This window comes from Bombus pascuorum, chromosome 5, assembly GCF_905332965.1.
Source record: "Bombus pascuorum chromosome 5, iyBomPasc1.1, whole genome shotgun sequence".
Classification (NCBI taxonomy): domain Eukaryota; kingdom Metazoa; phylum Arthropoda; class Insecta; order Hymenoptera; family Apidae; genus Bombus; species Bombus pascuorum.
Window position 1 is genome coordinate 666,229 of NC_083492.1, and position 18,896 is coordinate 685,124.

Genomic DNA, 18,896 nt, shown 5'->3' on the forward strand with positions numbered 1-18,896 from the left:
TTATAGAGCCGAACGTATCGTTGGTATTCCGTTCGAAGCACGCTCGGTCGCGAGCATAGCGGTTGAATCTCGTTTAGTATTTCGATCATGCGATAAACGGTTACGTTTGCCGGCTAGACGCCGCGCCGTGTCGGATCGAAAATTCCGATGAACGATCGCGATCGCGATCGCGGTGAAATTCATCCTTCGATATTGCGCGCTTCTCGAGTGGCCTTGAAGCTTTGCAATTTCTTTTTTGTTTTCGTTTAAGCCGATAAAACATTCTACGGAATGACGATCGATCCCCGATCAATTTCCATACTTTTTAACGTTAAAACGAAGCAGTTATAGCTGCGTATGATTTAACGATAAAGAGGATTAATCTAATCTTCGCTTTAATCCATCAACTTGAAAGTTATCGTTAAAACTAATTAAAAATCGCGAGATAGTCTTCTTCAAGTACCTACTAGTAGCGCGATAGATATTGTATCTAGCTTTCTGGTACAAATGCCATTGTCATAGTCCATAGGAGGTAGAGCGTGACATAATCGTCGATGCAATTTAAGGACGTTCTTCGAGTTCGTTGTTCGAGAGGTTCGCTAAATTCTGCGATCGAAAAGACCGTTTCAAAGACAAATCGTTCTGGATAGAAATAGAAGGGAAAATTTAAGCAAACCAGTAAGCTGGATAAAATAAATCTTTGAATCATGAAAATCGTGTTTTTCACAGGTGATGTCTCTCGAGAACAATATGAAAACCCCGACGCATTTCATCGGTTGCCCTGGTGTGCTCAACACTGGCATGTTCTGCGTGGTATTGTTGTACAGCACCGTCGGTTTCTTCGGTTACTGGCGATACGGCGAGAACACGAAAGCCTCGATCACTCTGAACCCAGAGCAAAACGAGGTTCTGGCCCAATCGGCCAAGTTAATGATCGCGGTTGCCATCTTTCTCACCTACGGTCTCCAATTCTACGTTCCGATGGAAATTATCTGGAAGAACTTGAAACAATATTTCAGCTCGAGAAAGCTCCTCGGCGAATACCTAGTCCGTATCCTGATGGTGATCTTCACGGTCGGCGTGGCGATCGCTATTCCAAACCTAGGTCCGTTTATCTCTTTGGTAGGCGCTGTGTGCCTATCCACTCTGGGTTTGATGTTCCCTTCTGTAATCGAACTGGTCACCGTATGGGAACAAGAGAACGGTTTAGGGGCATGCTACTGGAGGCTCTGGAAGAACCTGGCGATCATCCTGTTCGGTGTGTTGGGTTTCATAACCGGAACCTACGTCAGCATCCAGGAGATCATCGAAGAGGACAAATGAAGCGCCGGGTTCGAAGGAGCTGCGGTGCGACGGAATAATCGCTCAGCGCGTACCACAGATGCCGGCGTGTCGTTGGACACCTTCCGCGCTCTCGTCGAGCGAACTCGTCGTCCGACCAGAGGAACGACGATTACGACCACCGGGAGGGTGGGTGATGCTGCCGCGGCTGGATCATCCAGCGAAAGGTCATGCGAGCGCGCGAGCTCTCGACTCGTAGCTTCGTCTCGCTCCTTTTCTATCTTTCACTTCACGCTATTGATAGCACGACGACTGTATCGACGACGAAGACGTTATCCGTTAGATAGGATCCATCGTCGATCCTCGGATCTTTTTTCTCTCTGTTTCTTATTTCTTTGCCGTAATCGTGCGCGTGTACCGTGTCTAGATACTAAGAGGAGTTTGCGTATCGAATTCCTATACGAAAAATTACTCGTACGTATTTTCCTTTTCGTCTTTTTCCCTTTTTCCCTTTTTTTATGAAAATTCAGTTTCTTCCAAGGAACGTCTGTAAATTCCGTCTATCTTGTTCTCTGCTAACTGTAACTTCAAATATACGATCGTTGCGACGATAACGATAATACAGGAAAAATGCAAAGATCAGAGATACGCAAATTTCTTTCACGCGCAAAGCAATGTTAATTGAGCAAAGAGAATCCTCACCACTGCTTCGCCACTTTCCATGCGACCCGCGTAACCGATGTACAACGCGTACGACGTAAGCGCGTGGCTAGATATTATAGAAAATTCGATCGATCTTCAGCGATTTACGTCAGAATCGTCGCTACTGACGTCGGGCTGTACAACACCGTACGCCAAGTGTACGGTAAGAATCATTAATGCGGTATGTTGACCTTTACGTAGGCGGTACAATACTATTACGATTCTATTACACAACAACTCTGCGAATAAATTAAATTTTCATATTATATCTTTCAAATTGTCAAACTGTCAGTTGCAACTTTCGACTTTTTCCATCTTTCATTTCGTACGCTTCAAATTTCACACGTTTAATTGACAAATTTCCCAAATTTTCAAAAACTTATTTCACTTCGTGCGACATCAATGATTTTTACCGCGCATTCCTATACATTCGAGCGATTAACCGAGCAAAGTCAATAGCACAACGTGGCTCGGAGTACCCGGATCCACGACACGCGGGATCCGTGAGAATTATCGAGACGAGTATCAATCAAGTACGTGGATAGAGGCGCCCATTTTCTTCTCCCTATTTCTCTCTCTCTCTCTCCTCCCCTTTCCCTCTTTCTCTCTCTTTCTCCTTCTCCTTCTCTTTTATTATTTATTCGCGTTGCGTCGATCGTGCGCACGACGAAGCTTTACCATCGACTTGACACAACTGCGGGACGGTTTCTTTTTGTCGTTTTTAGTAGCTTACGTGCGTATTATGTACGAGTATAGATACGTAAATTATACTTAAGCGTCATTTTTACCTACGAACAAGGACCGTTCACGTTTTTATATTTCTTTTCTTTTTTCTTTCGCATTAACGTGCGTTCGTTCGTTCGTTCAATTTCGCCGTGACAAAAGAGCGATCTGTAAGATAAAGAGGTTTCCGAGGCCGATCATCGATCGAAACTATTTTATAGCTGATAATGAGAAATTATCTTCTTATGGTAGAGCTTGCTAATCACATTGAAAAATCAGAACAGAACACAACGGAACACGATAGAACACAACAGAATAAAACGGAACAGAGCAGAACAGAAAGGAATAGATTAGAATAGAACGCAACAGAATCAGTTACTATCGATCGTTAACGATTTTTAATACACGAAGATAATAAATCATTGAATCGAAATAGAAAATTGATCGATTTAACACCGCCGGAAATCGCCAATCTGTTCCTAGTGCGCGTTGCACAAAAAGAGACGAAAGAAAACGTACAAAAAGTGTTTATTAATTAAGAGTAAGAAACGTAATGGCACGTAGGTGTGATAATATCGCGACATGCACGCTTGCTAGTTTGTAAGAAGTTTAGCGAGAGACGCCGACATTCACGCGTTGCGCGTCGTCATGCGAGATTAGGACGCTAATTGGATCTTTGACTTGGCATCGAAAAGATTAAATCCGAACTGATCGAAACGCCCATTTCGATCACCAAGACGAATTCACAATCTATGCCGAATAGACGCGTAATATCGATTCGTCGAATCGTGTCACAGTCTTATAGAATATCTTCGACGATACAAATCTCGTGAAAATTTCAAAGAAGATCGTTCGTTCTATCGTCGAATCGTCAGAGTTGGACGAATACTTCGCAGGACAATAAACGTGAACTTTTTTTATTAACGACAAACGAAAATGATAATCTTTTCGAAGAATAGTACAAAGACTAAACAGAATGCGTAACAATCCGTTTCTCACTCTCGTTTCCGTATACGACTCGAAATTAATTCGTAGAATTTTTGGATCGTTCGTCGTTTAGATCCGAGATCCGAGATCGCACGGTCCACTCGACGAGCAACGAGTCTTGACGAAATTAAAACCGCCAATTTCGACCTTCGTTCGAGCTTTATATTTTCTTCAGGAGCTATTTTTATTCAAAGAGTAATACGCTTCGTGATACGTGTCGCACAGCGACAGATCGCGAGGGCACGATCGTTCGTCGTTTCGACTATTTTCGATCGTCGTCCGCGCCGTTTTTGTCCTTCGTACTTGGAAGGCACGCGATACTGTCTTTTTAGTGCCTTGATTCTTTCGCCTCGCGGAAATCGTAGGATGTAAGACTGGATTTTGCGCAGAATGTGTAACGAAAGTTGTTATAGATTAATATCGCTGCGAGTAAATTTGTTTTTCTTACAGTGTCAAGCTTATTAGACCGTGACAACTTTAGCGATGTATTCTGCGCGTTAAACGAGAATCTAAATCTCGTCGTGTTCTGTTTCGATCTTGGAACGATTCGAGTGATTCTTCAACCGCAACGATGTATTTTATACGAGAAGAAACGACGTAGAAAGACGCAATACAATTCATCCAGAATACAATAACCAATGCACGGTAGTTATTGCCATTTTCGGAAAAAATGTTCGTATCTGGTGTACGCGTTTCATTCAGAACAGGGTAGAAACGAACCGTTCCTCTTACTTTTTCGAGCCACGGAAAACTACTGAATTTTTCCAAACTTTGTCCATGTTTCGTCATTTTCTCTACTCTTCCATTCTTTTTCCATCGAGAGTCTTTGTTGTCTTTTTTCTTTTTTTTTTTCTATACATATGCGTGTACGTACGATATTTTGTACACGATAGCACACGAGAATAGTTCTGGGTAGTTGTATCGTAACTTTAAAGCCAAGAAAATTCTGTCGTAACGAGGACTCCATAGACTCTAGGTAGGATCGTGATTTATGCAACGTATTTAAGAGACGAAAAATTACAGACACGTATAGATATACCGTTCCGCCGCTTTTTTACCTCGGACTTCCATGATGAATCGCGCGTCTTTGTGGCAATGGTTGCCGCGCAGAGGATGTCGTTTCACGTGCACGCGTGTTTCGTGCATGCCGTCAATTTTTGTCGGTCATTGTACCAAACGATGTTAACGAATATTTAATACACGACGATTTGCAAAAGAATACAGCGTTACTTTGTATCTTCCTTCCTTCCTTCCATTCTTCGACGATTCAGTTTTCGAATAAAGGAAACATTCGATTTCTGCCTAAGATTATTTACCTAAATACTTGATTCATATTCCATACGATACGTCATGCGTATCTTGCGTTTGTATTGTATTCATATTGCATTGTTTCAGTATTATTACGTATGCAAACGTATTAAACTATTCTAAAAGTATTGTAATCATAATAGATCAAGTACCTGAAATAAAATTTGTACGGTGCTATTAAACGGAAAGACATTTCTCGACAAGAAGATATATTTCGCCGTATTAATTTCATTCCAAGGTGAATATATAGTATCAAGGCAAAAAACAAAACTAAGAGTAACGTTATCATTCGTGAAAGTTTCCATAGTGATTGTTGTTGTTATTGTGCAAAACGTACGTTCTTGTTTCGCACATTTGCGTCATTACAAGGTAGTATCGCACCTGCAACAGGAAGCATTAAAATTGATAACGTTAATCGTTCTCAGGATGTAAAAATACCGTTCAGAATAACATGTAATTCTAGTTGACTCGTATGTCTGGAAAATTCCTTCGGAGCACAAAAGGAGATAATTGAAAAAATTAAATAGAAGATACGAGCAATTTTCCGCTATCGGTAATTCTTGTTCTGCGTGTTCTATGTTTCGCAATAATTCCTATTATCGCTTTAGATAATAATTTTAGAGAGCGAGACTGATCAATTATGAAAGCTGTAATAACGAATCAATTCCACTCTTTACTATCGCTTAAAAATTGACATTCATTTGAATATACATATAGTAAGAAACGTCAAGTTTTCTTTTCTTATTCTTCAAACTAAAATTAAAAATATATTATTGCATCGCGTTATTATAGCAAGGCTTTTTAACATACTTGTTCAAAAATATTTACGTACATAAACTCTATTTAGAGAAAAAGGAACGATATATATATATCTTCAAATTTTTATTCCAAATCCATTTGGAACAAAACCAATAAACGTAGTGTATTTTTATAAAGCGTTAAGTAAAATTTCAAAAGAAGTTTTATATTTTCAAGTAGTTGTCATATTTTAGCTTCGATTCGTACTACTGTACGTTGACAACTGTTTAAAAAGCGGAAACTATCGTTCGAACGTACATAGAAACTCGACTTGAAGATTGTCTTTGAGGCGTGAGGGGAACAAAATGGCTAAAGTGACAACAATAGTCTGCGCTATTAAGTGACAGAACGCCGTACAACTTGAATATTATTGAATAGAAACTAATAAATAATTAGTTATTCGTTTGAGATATATTCGGTACATATTGATCGATAGCTCGGCTTTACATGGTCTAGGAAACGTAACCATGTTAAACGACGTACCAAAGAGATTATTACGGAGCTCTGAAACAACTGAGGTACGTTCAAAAAACAGTCCTAGGTATAGATAAGCTAATAAACCACTGGTCAAGGTTCGTAAGAAGAAAACAAACAAGCTAATCGACTGCATTTATTTATTTATAATGCGTCTTTATCACGGTATGTAAGAATAATGGAGCATGCGATGTTACTTCCAAGTACTTTCTACTATATGCTTTATGTTTGGTAATATCCAATTTATTTTCAACTTTTTATCTTTTAATACGCCTCAACAACGTCTTCATTTACATATTTCTTTATTTATCTCTGGTTTAAATACTTTAATCTGAAAATTATAACCGGCCATCTCTCTCTGCTGGTAGCCCTCTGCCGGAAATTACTTCTACCAACAACCACGTACTAAACGGAGAGCGCGAAAATACGACCTAATAAAAAATGAAATTCGATCGAAAATGCATTGCAAAATATTTTCAGGCCGATGTTCGCGAAGATGAAGAACAGACGAAAAAATTTCAAGATATTATCGACTTACTTCTTGCAGCAGGCTATTTTCGAGCCAGAATAAAAGGATTATCGAATTTTGATAAAGTACGTATGAAATGAATTCCCTTCGACTATTGCAAAGAACATACTAAGATCAACAAATATTATCCTAATATTTAGGTAATTGGCGGAATGACGTGGTGTATAGAATCGTGTAACTTCGATGTAGATATCGATTTATTGTTTCGAGAAAATCTTACTATAGGCCAAAAAATGTAAGTAAACTTATAAATCATTTGATATTCAGATATTCAATATCTTATACATTTTATATTACAGTTCATTGACCGAAAAAATTGTAGCTATGCTACCCAAAATGAACTGTCCATATCGCATAGAACCACATCAAATTCAGGGCTTAGATTGCATTCATATTTTCCCTGTTATTCAGGTAATTGATTGATTCGTTTTCTCGAATTTCAGCTTTTCATTTTTTCCAATTATTTTAATAATCGACGACAAATTTTAGTGGTTGGTTAAACGTTCGATGGAAACTCGAGAAGAAACGGCAGATTTTGTACGATCGTTTGCTTTAAGTCAATTTCACAAAAAGCATTCCTTTGTCGAAGATTCGTCTATAGCACAAACCGGCAAAGAAAATTTAATAAAAAGTATTCGCTTGATTAAAGTAAGATACATTATTTTCGAATTTTTTTTTTTTTTTTAGGCCAATATTTATAATCTAAATAATTAGAGATATAATCTTTTCATAGAAATCGTACGAACCTCGACGTCTGTTTAAACATAAAGATGATGTTAAAAGAGAAGAATCTACTAAATTTCTTGGTACTGTCCTGGAGTACGAAGCACCTTTGTATTCTATAAAAATTGCTTCTCCATCCGCTGAAGTTGCTTCGACAGATGTCAAGGAGAATGAAAATAAAGAAGAACTAAAGGAAAAGGTAAACGTTTTGAAATAATGCTCTATCAAATAAGCGTTTAACAAAGACCGAATCAAATTTGTTTCCATAGGAAAATACAGATCAATTAGCTGGGAACCTAGCCGCTATAGAAGAAAGTTCAGTGAGTAATTGTATCATTATGATCGGTATGATAGATACTCATTATTTGTGATTCATACAGGCTCGTTTAAGCGTAGTAGCCGTAGGTAATATCGTTGGTATCCAAGCCCAAGAGATTGCCAAAGTAACTGAAAAATATGCGACGATGTCGATATCCGAAACTGAGGTAAATCTTCTTCTCCAATTTTAAATTTAAGCGATACAATATTCGTTACGGACCCAAGTAATTAAATCACCTTCTACGCATTCAAATAACCGCAGGAACCTAGTGGCACAAATTCTTCGGCAGCTTTGACCGCATTAGAGAATCAAAGAGCTGCGCTTCAGAATCGTATTCGTAAATTAACGAAAGAGAAAGATGCTTTATCCGCTAAGCATTTAGAATTAATTGAAAAACTGAACGAGTCTCGTACAAAGCGACAAGCTATTGAGCGCTCGTTAAAGAAAGCAGAAGAAATGGATATCAATGAAAACGATAGGCACTTATCTTCTTACTATACTTTTACGGTTTTATATCTTTATAATCGTTACGCAACTTTTGAATAAAAACGAAATGTTATTTGTTTAGTATGTACAAACGATTGGAAGAACTTCTTTTAGTCCACGATGGTTTGAAGGAGCAAGAACATAATTTCCGAGAACAATGCAAATCCGATTTAAATCTCTTGAAAGGTAAGTTACAAGAAATCGAAAGTGGTACATCGGAAGAGGAGGAAGATCGCTTAAAGGAGTACGAGCAGCAAAAGGAAGCGCTCGCTAAAGTTAGATTGCAGTTAGCTAAAAAGAATAGAGCTATCGCATCCTTAACCAGACAATTGGACGATGTTCCCGGTCGTTCGGAACTTACGCAATATCAAAGACGATTTATGGAACTTTATAATCAAGGTTTGCCAATTTATTTTTATACGTCGGCATTCGCTTACTCATCGCGTGCACCGAATATTCTCTCATCGTCATTAATTTTCAGTTTCGGCAAAACATAAAGAAACAAAACAATATTACACACTGTACAATACTTTGGACGATACGAAAGTTTATTTAAGTAAGGAATTATCGTTACTAAATTCGATCCAAGATAATTATAATGAGTAAGTAGTTGGTAAACTTTATATTTACGCATGTTATGCATCGATAACGGTTGTTTATTGCATTTCTCTTTCTTTCCGCTGTGTTCACCAGAGCAATGGCATCAGCAAGCGGTAAAGAACAATTTCTTAAACAATTCGATGAGATCGTCGCAGGCGTAAAACGCAATAAGGCAAAGGTGAAACATATATTTTCTACAACTATACTAACTATTCAAAAACTATAAGTATTGTTGCAGCAAATGAATATAGCTCTGAAAAAGGGAACTATTCGACTTTAAAATCGGTCTTAAAAATTTAATTCTAAGTTGGCAATAAAATGCAAGAAACCTTGCTATATTCTAATAACACGATCGTGTCTCATGTAGGTGGAGAAACGATGTGCTGACGAAAAAAATAGAAGGGATGCACTTAGCCGGCAACTGGTCACTCTGATAGAACAACAACGCAAATACGTCGCTGCGGTCAGACAACTCACTATTGAATGTCGTAAAAATGAGGCCTTGCTCGCGCAATTGCGGGGTCCGTAGATACAGATTTCATTTCCGCTTATCTGAAAACATATCGGATCCTCGTATTTTTGCCTCACGATTTTTTATTTCGTTATTAATATGATGCTGAAATTGTGTCGAAGGAATGGATACGTCATCCGAACTGTGCAATAGTTAAGTCTCAACATTGAGAGCAAGACTGCGAGGAACAAGCGAGGTAGCGGTGGCTTCTATTTATATTCACGCCATGTACATACCATTAATACATATCAAATTCCTGTTATTTTAGATACATATTCGAAAGGGTAATTCGGTGTTACGGAGGCTTTTAAATGAAACCATTCCTTCGCTCCCGTGTAACATTAATTTTATGAGAAAGAATATATATGAACTCATTACAATGTGGTTTTCCGTTCACCTTCCGCGTGTTATTCTTATACATGTATCAATCTTTATTGAGACAGTAGCCAATGATGTATCCGATATATCGATAAATTCGCCTTAAAAAATGTATTTACGCGATTATGAAGCTGGAGTCGTAATTAAACGAAAAAATTCGTAGCATTGTAGATACCACAGTCGTATGTGGTCGTACAATTTAAAATAGTAAAATGTCAAAGTCACATGACGTACGTGTACGGCAAAGAGTATAGATGATTACGGTATATAATATATACACACCTTGAAACAATAATTTTAGTTCAATAATAGATAGCTACTTACTGTTTTCTTTTTCGCGCTTGGCAAGTCGGTATTTTTCTCGTTACGCCGCCAGAGCCCTCTGCATTCGTTACTTTATATTGGCTATCGCCATTGTTCCTTTCACAGTGCTTATACGTTCATGTGTTTTCTTGGTCTGGCCGTAGATGTATCGTAGTCACTATCGGCGTACGGTGATCAGTGACCAGTGATCTCTTTCTTAACGTCTTTTTTAGAATGTATCGTATATCCAGCGTAATGCTCTGGAATAGACACGTAATATGACAATCGCGTCGGGTGCAAAAACTATCCATTTAAACTCCTGTTCCTTCTAAATTGAAGAAACATGTGCTATCTACGCGGTGGCTATTAATGTGATTTATGTGAAAGAAATATTGCGTGTGACATGGCAAAAGACGAAGGAGACGATCTCTTGCCAGACAAGGATGCGGCCAAAGGATTCTACGCGAAGTACGAGCCCAAAGAAATCCTTGGAAGGTTCGTCACGTGATATCTCGATGTGGAAAAAGAAACATAGCTTACTATTTTTATGTATCATATTTAGGAAATACTCGCGTAGCATAATAGATACGTTTTCGTTATTCGATTCTAATGTATCGCGACAAATAAATCGAGGAATTCACAATTTCTGAATAATCTAACAAACTAATCTGTACAATTATATAATTTCTCGGAATTAAATTACATTCGATTTGACTGATCGTTCCTCGTACATATATATATTAACAAAGCAACGAAACTTGTAAACTTACGAAATGCTAATTCAACATACAGGACAGGTTACAATATTGACGAAACGTTGTACAAGAATAAGACGCTCCTTCCTGTCAAGTATTAGTCATCGTTGTATTATTCAAAAAATCTGTGAAACGTTTCGTTACATAGATCATAGGAGAATTTCCATTACTTTAGTATCGTAAAACCACCGGTATTAAATAAGAATGCATCTATATATTATAATTATTATTTGAAAGCTATTTATATTCTATTAGCAATAACTTGAGTGCAAAAATTTCACTCTACACAAATAAACATGAGAGAATATTACGGCGATACATGTATGTTTCATCACTTCTCAGCAGTCTTATTCTTGTTACTCTTATTAATAAAACAGGTTTCAACTGAAATTAATTGGTCCCATATTGATTTAAGTACGAATTAAATAATGCATTAATATTTACAGAGGAATATCTTCCACTGTGAGAAGATGTATAGAAAAAGAAACTGGCATAGAGTATGCAGCTAAAATCATAGATATTAGTAATGAAACTAACGAAGATGGTCATACCATGAAGGATGCTACGTTACAAGAAGTTCAAATTCTTCGTAGAGTAGCTGGCCATCCATATATTAGTAAGTTTTCAGTATTTTGTGCGAGATAAAATTAATTTTTATAATACACTTTTCCTATAAAAAATTTGTTTTTTCAGTTGAATTACACGATGTCTTTGAATCTAGTACATTCATATTCTTAATATTCGAAATTTGTAAGAACGGCGAGCTATTTGACTACCTCACGTCTGTTGTCACTCTGTCAGAAAAAAAGACCCGCTATATTATGAGACAAGTTTTTGAAGGTGTTCAACATGTACATAATCAAGGAATAGTGCATAGAGATTTAAAGCCAGAAAATATATTACTCGATGATAATTTAAATGTAAAGATAACTGATTTTGGGTTTGCTAGACTATTAAAAGCTGGAGAAAAATTATATGGTACGTAATTAATTTTTAAAATTTGTATAATTCATAGAAATATATTATTAACATCTTTTTCAGATCTTTGTGGCACTCCTGGATATTTAGCACCAGAAGTGCTGAAGTGCAACATGTTTGAAAACGCGGAAGGCTATGGACATGAAGTTGATATGTAAGTTGATGAAACATAATTGATATAAGGGAATATAATTATGATCATACCAATCATCTTAATAAAGGATAAAATCGTTACTAATGTTTGCCTGTTTTCAGATGGGCCTGTGGAGTAATTATGTTCACTTTATTAGTTGGTTGTCCTCCTTTCTGGCATAGGAAACAAATGGTCATGCTTAGAAATATTATGGAAGGAAAATATTCATTTACATCTCCAGAATGGGCGGACATAACAGGTATCTATTGTGTATATAATAATTTTTACAAGAAATAACAGCTTGTGTTTGGAAACAGTGGAAAAATATTGTTTCTTGCGGCATGCAGAGTAAACTTGTGCTTAATTAATGTAATGCATGTATTTGTATGCATCATTTTCTGTGACTTTTAATTTAATTTCGGCTATTGTAAAAGATGGATACTATCGATCATTCATTGGAAGTTATAAGATACGTATAAACAGTTCTATGAAATTGTTCTTTGAAGTATGTAATATATTTTTTATATTGCTTCGTTTATAATTGGAGCGATAATTATCGTATTATGATAAACAAATACACAATAGGTTTTTTTAAAAGTTAAAGCTGGTAAAAAAATCAGACTCCATAATTCAGGCAAGGAAGCAAATGTTTAAGCATATCTGTATTGCGGATCCTCGATAATCTTAAGGACCCATCATAAATCTTCGTATTTTCATGGTCAAAATCCTTCAGACCACAACATTATCTTTTAAGTGAAAGTATTTCTTAGATTTGTCCAATTCCGAGAGAACACAGGAAAGCGGTTTTTCCCATAAACAATGTCACCCAGAAGCGATCTTCGCTCGGAGGCGGTCAACACCGATGCTTACTCACCAGCCTTTTCCTTATCTAATTAGCAGCAACGACCATTGCCCTCACTTTTCTAACGAAAATTGCCATCAACGAATCCGATGGTCCCGTGCGCTAGGCACACCCATCGATAGTTTTCGTCCTCTACAACGTCATTACTGAACTTCATTGATTGAACTTAGATCAGTCAACATCTTGACTGGTGTTCCGTTCTTTGATTAGTTATCATCTTAACTTGTTATTTACACTTCGCTGAGAACACATCTACATGCATCACGCGTAAGTACTAAATCTACAAAGTTGTAGAAATAAAGTGTATGTTTTAATCTGCTAATACAGTGTTATCATCGTTTCAACCACCTGTATTATCTAAACCAAAATAGGGGATCGACTGATTCGTGGCGTCGATTATCGTATCGTAACGAGAATTTACGACTTTCGTAGTCGTGATCTACCGCGACCACGTCTCTCCGCGAACGATCGAACATACAGACGTAAAATTTTATCTCTCTGTCATTGAATTGTAACAACAACAAGCATAAATTATAATCCATGATAATATCATCTTGAGTAATCGTCAAAGGTGTATCACCTCGATGAGCTGCTTCATATAAGAAAAATATATTGAAAACAATAGTTGTTACTATCAAACCTTCGAACATGATAAACATTATTTTTCTAAATGAAGAAAATAATGAAGGTGCCGTTATATGTACGTTTCTTAATACGTTGAATGCCATGGGGGGGGGGGGGGGGGGTTGTGTCACCGGTAACCGGCACCTACTTGGCTGTGACCCCGTGGGAGTCATCGATGACCGCACCAAGATTAGTAGAAATACATAATTTGAACAAATGTCAATAGTTATAAATTTTTTATTATTACCATCGTTACTACAATGATGTGACGAAATTAATGCAGTATAACAGATATAAAAATAGTTCTATTTATACATGAAATATATATCTATTATGTGCGCCCCCCCCCCCCCAACCTGTGGCTGCAGAACATGGGAAGATCGCTTTTTCCGTGTTTTACCTTAATGAACAATAACCCTAAGGAACGTTTCGACTTGACAGTAAAGTAAAAAATGCTAAATCTTGTAACGGTTCTTTAGAATTATCGAGGGTCCGAATAAATATGATCGAGGGATGAATTACGGTTTATGGTAGGTCCCGGGACCTAACAACATAGAACAATTATTTAACAACCCCAAAAAAACAATATAAGAATTGATAATCGCAAAAAATAAGTGAATCGAGCGAAATTGCACTATAGCGCCATGAGGTCACCTGCGGTGACCTCAGTGAGGTAAATTCATTAATGATGATTATACACCGTAACATATCTCTTGTAGGTAATATTTCAACATTATATGTATTGCATAATAAAAAGTTCATCGTGTCGCCACGGCCAAACCTTGTAAAACTGGCGTGGCATTCAACGTGTTAATGTATCGATATAGTTTCTGATTTTACAACATAATTTTCAATATTTATAAATTTTGTATAGTAATTAAATTTCTATTTTGTTTTCAGAAGCTCCGAAAGATCTGATCAGAAAATTATTAGTTGTTGACCCCAAGAAACGAATTAGCATCAAAGAAGCTTTGGAACATTCATTTTTCCATACAATGGCAAGTATTTTAGCATAATATATACCTGATCGTGATATATAAATATTTAAACGAAGGAAGTAAAATATGTAGGAAATATTTATTATTCCACGCATTTAAAATATTTGTATTATACTTCTATTTTTATGTTTTTATTTGTTTGCTTTATATGTTCAACTGCCTGTATTCATATTGACATGCTTTCATAAAATATCAAACATTGTTACGCAAATGTCTGTTTAAATTAGAAAATTTAATAAATTATATATGTATATGATTAATCTGAAAGTAATTTCTTAAAATAAAAAAAGGAAGTCTTACCACTCTGATAAAACGGAAAATTATTGGAATTACAGCTATGGGATCAAGACATCGCTCCTTTAAAACGTTCACTATCGACTAATTCGCGGCGTCTGAGTAGGATATCTCAGTTAGCTTTGGTAAATTATTTTTATTTTTATTTTGTTTGTCACTAAATGTGGGTTTTTTTATCGTAATCTTTATGTAATATGTTTATAAATAACAATTAACATTTTGGCTTTTATTAATGTTTCAATTTAATCAAAATGAATAACGATATCTATATGTATTATATTTTATTTTTTTTTTTTTTTTTTTTTGTTTTTGTTCACGACATATATTATTTCACTAAAATATTTTTCTATACTTAGGGATCAACGCATATAAATTTATTTCCGTCGGTTATAATAATGTATAATTGATAGATTGTAATAGTTCAGAAGAAGCACAGCATGCATGTAAAGTCAGTCAATATTGAAACATAATTTAAATAATAAAAGTGCTTTAATTACAATATTTGCATGTTATATCGAAAAATTACTATAAAAATGCAATGTTTGAAGCTTTATCTATATATAATATGGCTCCTATTTTATTCCATATCTCTTTCTGCTAGTTTTCAAAGAACTTCCCATCTTCTTGATTGGTAAGATTATTTATAACAGCTGTTTACTATGCCATTACTTTATTATGCACATCCTAATATTACCTTTCCACTGAATGCACCGTATATGTATGTAACATACATGTTTTAACATTGCATTAACATATTAACATTATTGTGTTTAATAACACTTTCGTAATCGAACTATTTAATTATACATAGACTGTAAACATTTTCAAAGTTTTTATCCTTTCTTACGTTTTATACAGGAATTGAAGGCAAAATCATTTAATGCAAGGAAAAAGTTCCAGTTAGCAATTATTTGTGTTCGCGCGGTCGTTCGTATTAAGCGTCTCCATAGTACACCTGAACCTCTTTCGACTCACGTAGCGTGCACAGACCCTTACAGGATCAAAATTTTGCGGAAGGTATTTTTCCTATTTTCTTAGCATGTCTTACTCATTGGCTTGTTATCCCATAGATCGATGAAATAATATTCACGCAATTTTTGTTATAGGTTATCGATGGTTGTGCATTCAGAGTTTACGGTCATTGGGTAAAGAAAGGAGAGGGGCAAAATCGAGCTGCGCTTTTTGAAAATATGCCAAAGACAGAACTTAAACATCTCTATGTTAGTAATTTGAGCAGATAACTAATGCTTTCATGAAGCATTATCTAGTTAAAATTGTTACTTCTTATGTTAGTCGACATTTACAGTATCTAAAGAAAATATTCAGTAAGAAAAAATGAAAAAAAAAAAAGAAAAAAAAAACATAACTTACATAAAAGTTTTTCTTAATTTTGGCTGTAATACAAGTAATTATTTAGACGATTTTTATCATAACTATAAATTATTTGTTTACTTTTATTATTGAATGTGCAGTATCATAAGGTGAATTATTCTAAATGTTCCAAAGAAGCAATTGGATTGTTTAGTTTTTAAATTCCTTCTATGAAAAAGAGTTTTAAATGCTATTTGTTTCTAAAGCCTATCATATTAAGCCTAATTTATTATTTTTAAAATATAATAACTTACAGTAAATATGAATTATATGCAACATGAAAGGAAAAGCTAAAGATTATGAACAATTTGCTTAGTGATATGTTGTAAATTATTAGTATCACACCCTTAGAACTATGTTTCGTCTAGAAGAAGTATTACACAGAAAACAGTTTGTGAAACTATGTTTTGAATGTTCCGTTTTAAATCTGTAATAATTTTCTTCACAGTATTTTTCGCTGTTTTCGTAGTACGATATAACATAAAATAACTTATATCGAAATATCGAATAAGTATAAATAAATTCTTACATGTGCTAGAGAAGGAAATAGGATTTAAAGATGATTATTAAATATAAATGATGGTGCTGATACGTACAAACGTAACAACACGACATATTCTGTTCCATGACGCCTATTTTTTATAGTTTGTACGTTTTTGTTAAGTGTATTCAACAATTGTGTAAATAACACACATATAATTTATTACAAATCAGCAATTCATACAAAATTAAATTTGTATCAACTTTGAAGTATATGCATATTCTTCATATTTAAATATTAAATAATAAATATTAAATATTAATATATAATTTCAATAGTAAACAAAAGTTGAGCGTCATTTAGAATACTTACAGTTTAACACACAGGAATTGAAGTCGTATAAAAATTAATCAAGAATATACATATAATGAATGAAGGATTTAGAAAAATCGATAGGAAAAGAATATCTAGAATTATAAATTTCTTCCTATTCGTAGAAAGAAAATGTGTTCCATGATAAATATTTACTGAGATCTGTATGTAGATTGTAGTATGTAATATTTTGTTCAAATTCTAGTCATACTTTGTATTGCTGAATTTGTTTTAGATTATAAATTGCAGGAAGAAAAAATATATATGAAATCAATTTTTCATGGAAAATAAAATTACCAACTTTTTAATAATGAAGCAAATTACAGTGAATTGAATTTTATATATCATTTAGAAGGTTAGAAGTAATAATTAAATGTATGTAAATATCTAAAATTATATATTACATATATTTTGTGCAAAATGTATACAAAGTAAAATATTTTTAATAATATCTAATACCTTATATTTTCATTCCTCTCTGTTAGAAAACAATTGCGATTGTACATATTTTATATACATTTAGTAAATTTCATATTTTAGGTCAAGTGCATGTATTTCTATAACACTTACAAATATTTTATTTATGATATATAGTCATGGGATTACAAGGCTTTCGATTGACTCTCTTGCAGATAAGCCAAGCCATGATTTTATACTAAACACATTATCATTTATGCTAACTTAAAACTAACTTGAGCTAATTTTGTTTATGATATATATATAGTGATAATAATTTACAAAACAACGATGAACATTAATCTTTATATTTATTTTTAATCCATATTTCTCTTAAATATAGTTGCTAAACATCTCTCTGGTTTATTTTTATTAATAACATTTTTGTTTCGATAAAGACGTATATAGCTTAAAAACTTTTTATACAATTACACAGCATTAGAAGTATGTATACCACATTTCAGGACATCAAATTGTTATGATTATCTTTTAAATGATCGTACACTTTTAAACTGATGAAAAATGTTAAACCTATTTATTTAAACATAAGTAAAATTTTATTAGTTCAAATAATATTTAGTAGAATAGTAGAATGATCGTTTGATTGTGTGACAAAGATTTGACAGAGTATTAAAAATGATATCTCGTGTAAATCGAAAGAAAGGAAAAGGAAAGGTAGGGAATTAGGTAAGAAAAAGTGACGGGACGTGGTTTTGGCGCGCGCGCAAAAGTAAACAATGAACTGTATGGTTCTATATGGTAGAAGTGGCAACAGCGTAGAGGTCCGATCCATGTGACAGAGAAGGAACGTGACAAAAGGTGGCAGAGGGTGACGCCGCCGAGATCGGAGTGAGTGTTTGCCCGGGCGAGCCGGGTGTCGGGTGTGCTGTGTACGATTGTCGCGATATTCGTCCGTTCTGGCGTCCACCGGAAGGTAAGCGTGCTCGTAAAAGATATCGGCTGGTTCCGAGACCTTGGTTCGATAGATTTTTCGCAATGGTACCGAGGAAAACGTGAGAAAATCAGGAAAAAAGTGCACTAACTAACGAGCAATATACAGCAGCTCGACACTTCTCTTACACGCCCAGCGGAGTGCTGCGTCACATGGGCCGCGCTCATTGGTCGATACAGCCAGGTGACGTCATGAACCGCGCTTTGATTGGTCTATACCTCGGGCCCCAGACACGTGAATCGTGGCCAAGCAAGCATGGCTGTTGATGCGCAGTGGTTAGCACTTGTAAAATGTTTCTGCCACGCGCTAGATCGATCAGGTTATAACCGTCGTGTATCGTAAAACGTCGCGAGATCGTCCGCTGTTCAAAAATTGACAAGTGCCTTGTGATTTTCCTCATGTGTCGCGTATTTGACAGGAGAAATATCGTAGAAATTCTCGCAAGAAATTGATTTCTACCGTGAAAGTGGGTTCCAGCGTGTTTCCATTGTGACCGAAATATATTGGCGGCGTACCTGT

The 18,896-nt window shown here is 35.4% G+C and overlaps 4 protein-coding genes across 8 annotated transcripts in view; all 4 read left to right on the plus strand.

Annotated features, from left to right (window-relative positions):
- Positions 1–4,891, plus strand: part of LOC132906700 (proton-coupled amino acid transporter-like protein pathetic) — a 35,813-nt gene extending 30,922 nt beyond the window's left edge. For all 3 annotated transcript variants that reach the window (XM_060959112.1, XM_060959110.1, XM_060959111.1), the window contains exon 5: positions 709–4,891. In XM_060959112.1, the coding sequence (XP_060815095.1) occupies positions 709–1,302 (594 nt within the window). In that variant the 3' untranslated portion in view covers positions 1,303–4,891. The remainder of the gene's footprint in view (positions 1–708) is intronic.
- A 1,160-nt stretch (positions 4,892–6,051) lies between these two features.
- Positions 6,052–9,800, plus strand: LOC132906712 (coiled-coil domain-containing protein 93). The gene is made up of 13 exons (XM_060959138.1): positions 6,052–6,296; positions 6,733–6,846; positions 6,922–7,016; positions 7,081–7,192; positions 7,271–7,429; positions 7,515–7,703; positions 7,774–7,824; positions 7,885–7,989; positions 8,085–8,302; positions 8,392–8,708; positions 8,791–8,911; positions 9,003–9,087; positions 9,277–9,800. Exons 1-13 carry the CDS (start codon positions 6,246–6,248, stop codon positions 9,436–9,438), a joined length of 1,779 nt encoding a protein of 592 aa, XP_060815121.1. The 5' UTR covers positions 6,052–6,245; the 3' UTR covers positions 9,439–9,800.
- A 135-nt stretch (positions 9,801–9,935) lies between these two features.
- On the plus strand, positions 9,936–17,420 carry LOC132906704 (phosphorylase b kinase gamma catalytic chain, skeletal muscle/heart isoform). 2 transcript variants are annotated; one of them, XM_060959118.1, is made up of 9 exons: positions 9,936–10,596; positions 11,303–11,472; positions 11,550–11,834; positions 11,898–11,988; positions 12,090–12,226; positions 14,354–14,451; positions 14,787–14,870; positions 15,604–15,762; positions 15,852–17,420. In XM_060959118.1, the coding sequence occupies exons 1-9, from the start codon at positions 10,505–10,507 to the stop codon at positions 15,984–15,986; spliced, it is 1,251 nt and encodes a 416-aa protein (XP_060815101.1). In that variant the 5' UTR covers positions 9,936–10,504; the 3' UTR covers positions 15,987–17,420. The 2 variants fall into 2 exon arrangements, with proteins under 2 accessions (XP_060815101.1, XP_060815102.1); XM_060959119.1 differs by lacking the exon at positions 14,787–14,870.
- A 743-nt stretch (positions 17,421–18,163) lies between these two features.
- The window catches only part of LOC132906689 (box A-binding factor-like), a 36,070-nt gene continuing 35,337 nt past the window's right edge, over positions 18,164–18,896 (plus strand). The window contains exon 1 of one of the 2 annotated variants that reach the window (XM_060959081.1): positions 18,164–18,894. The gene's annotated coding sequence lies outside the window, so the exon portion shown is untranslated. The remainder of the gene's footprint in view (positions 18,895–18,896) is intronic. The other variant, XM_060959082.1, reaches the window with a different exon arrangement.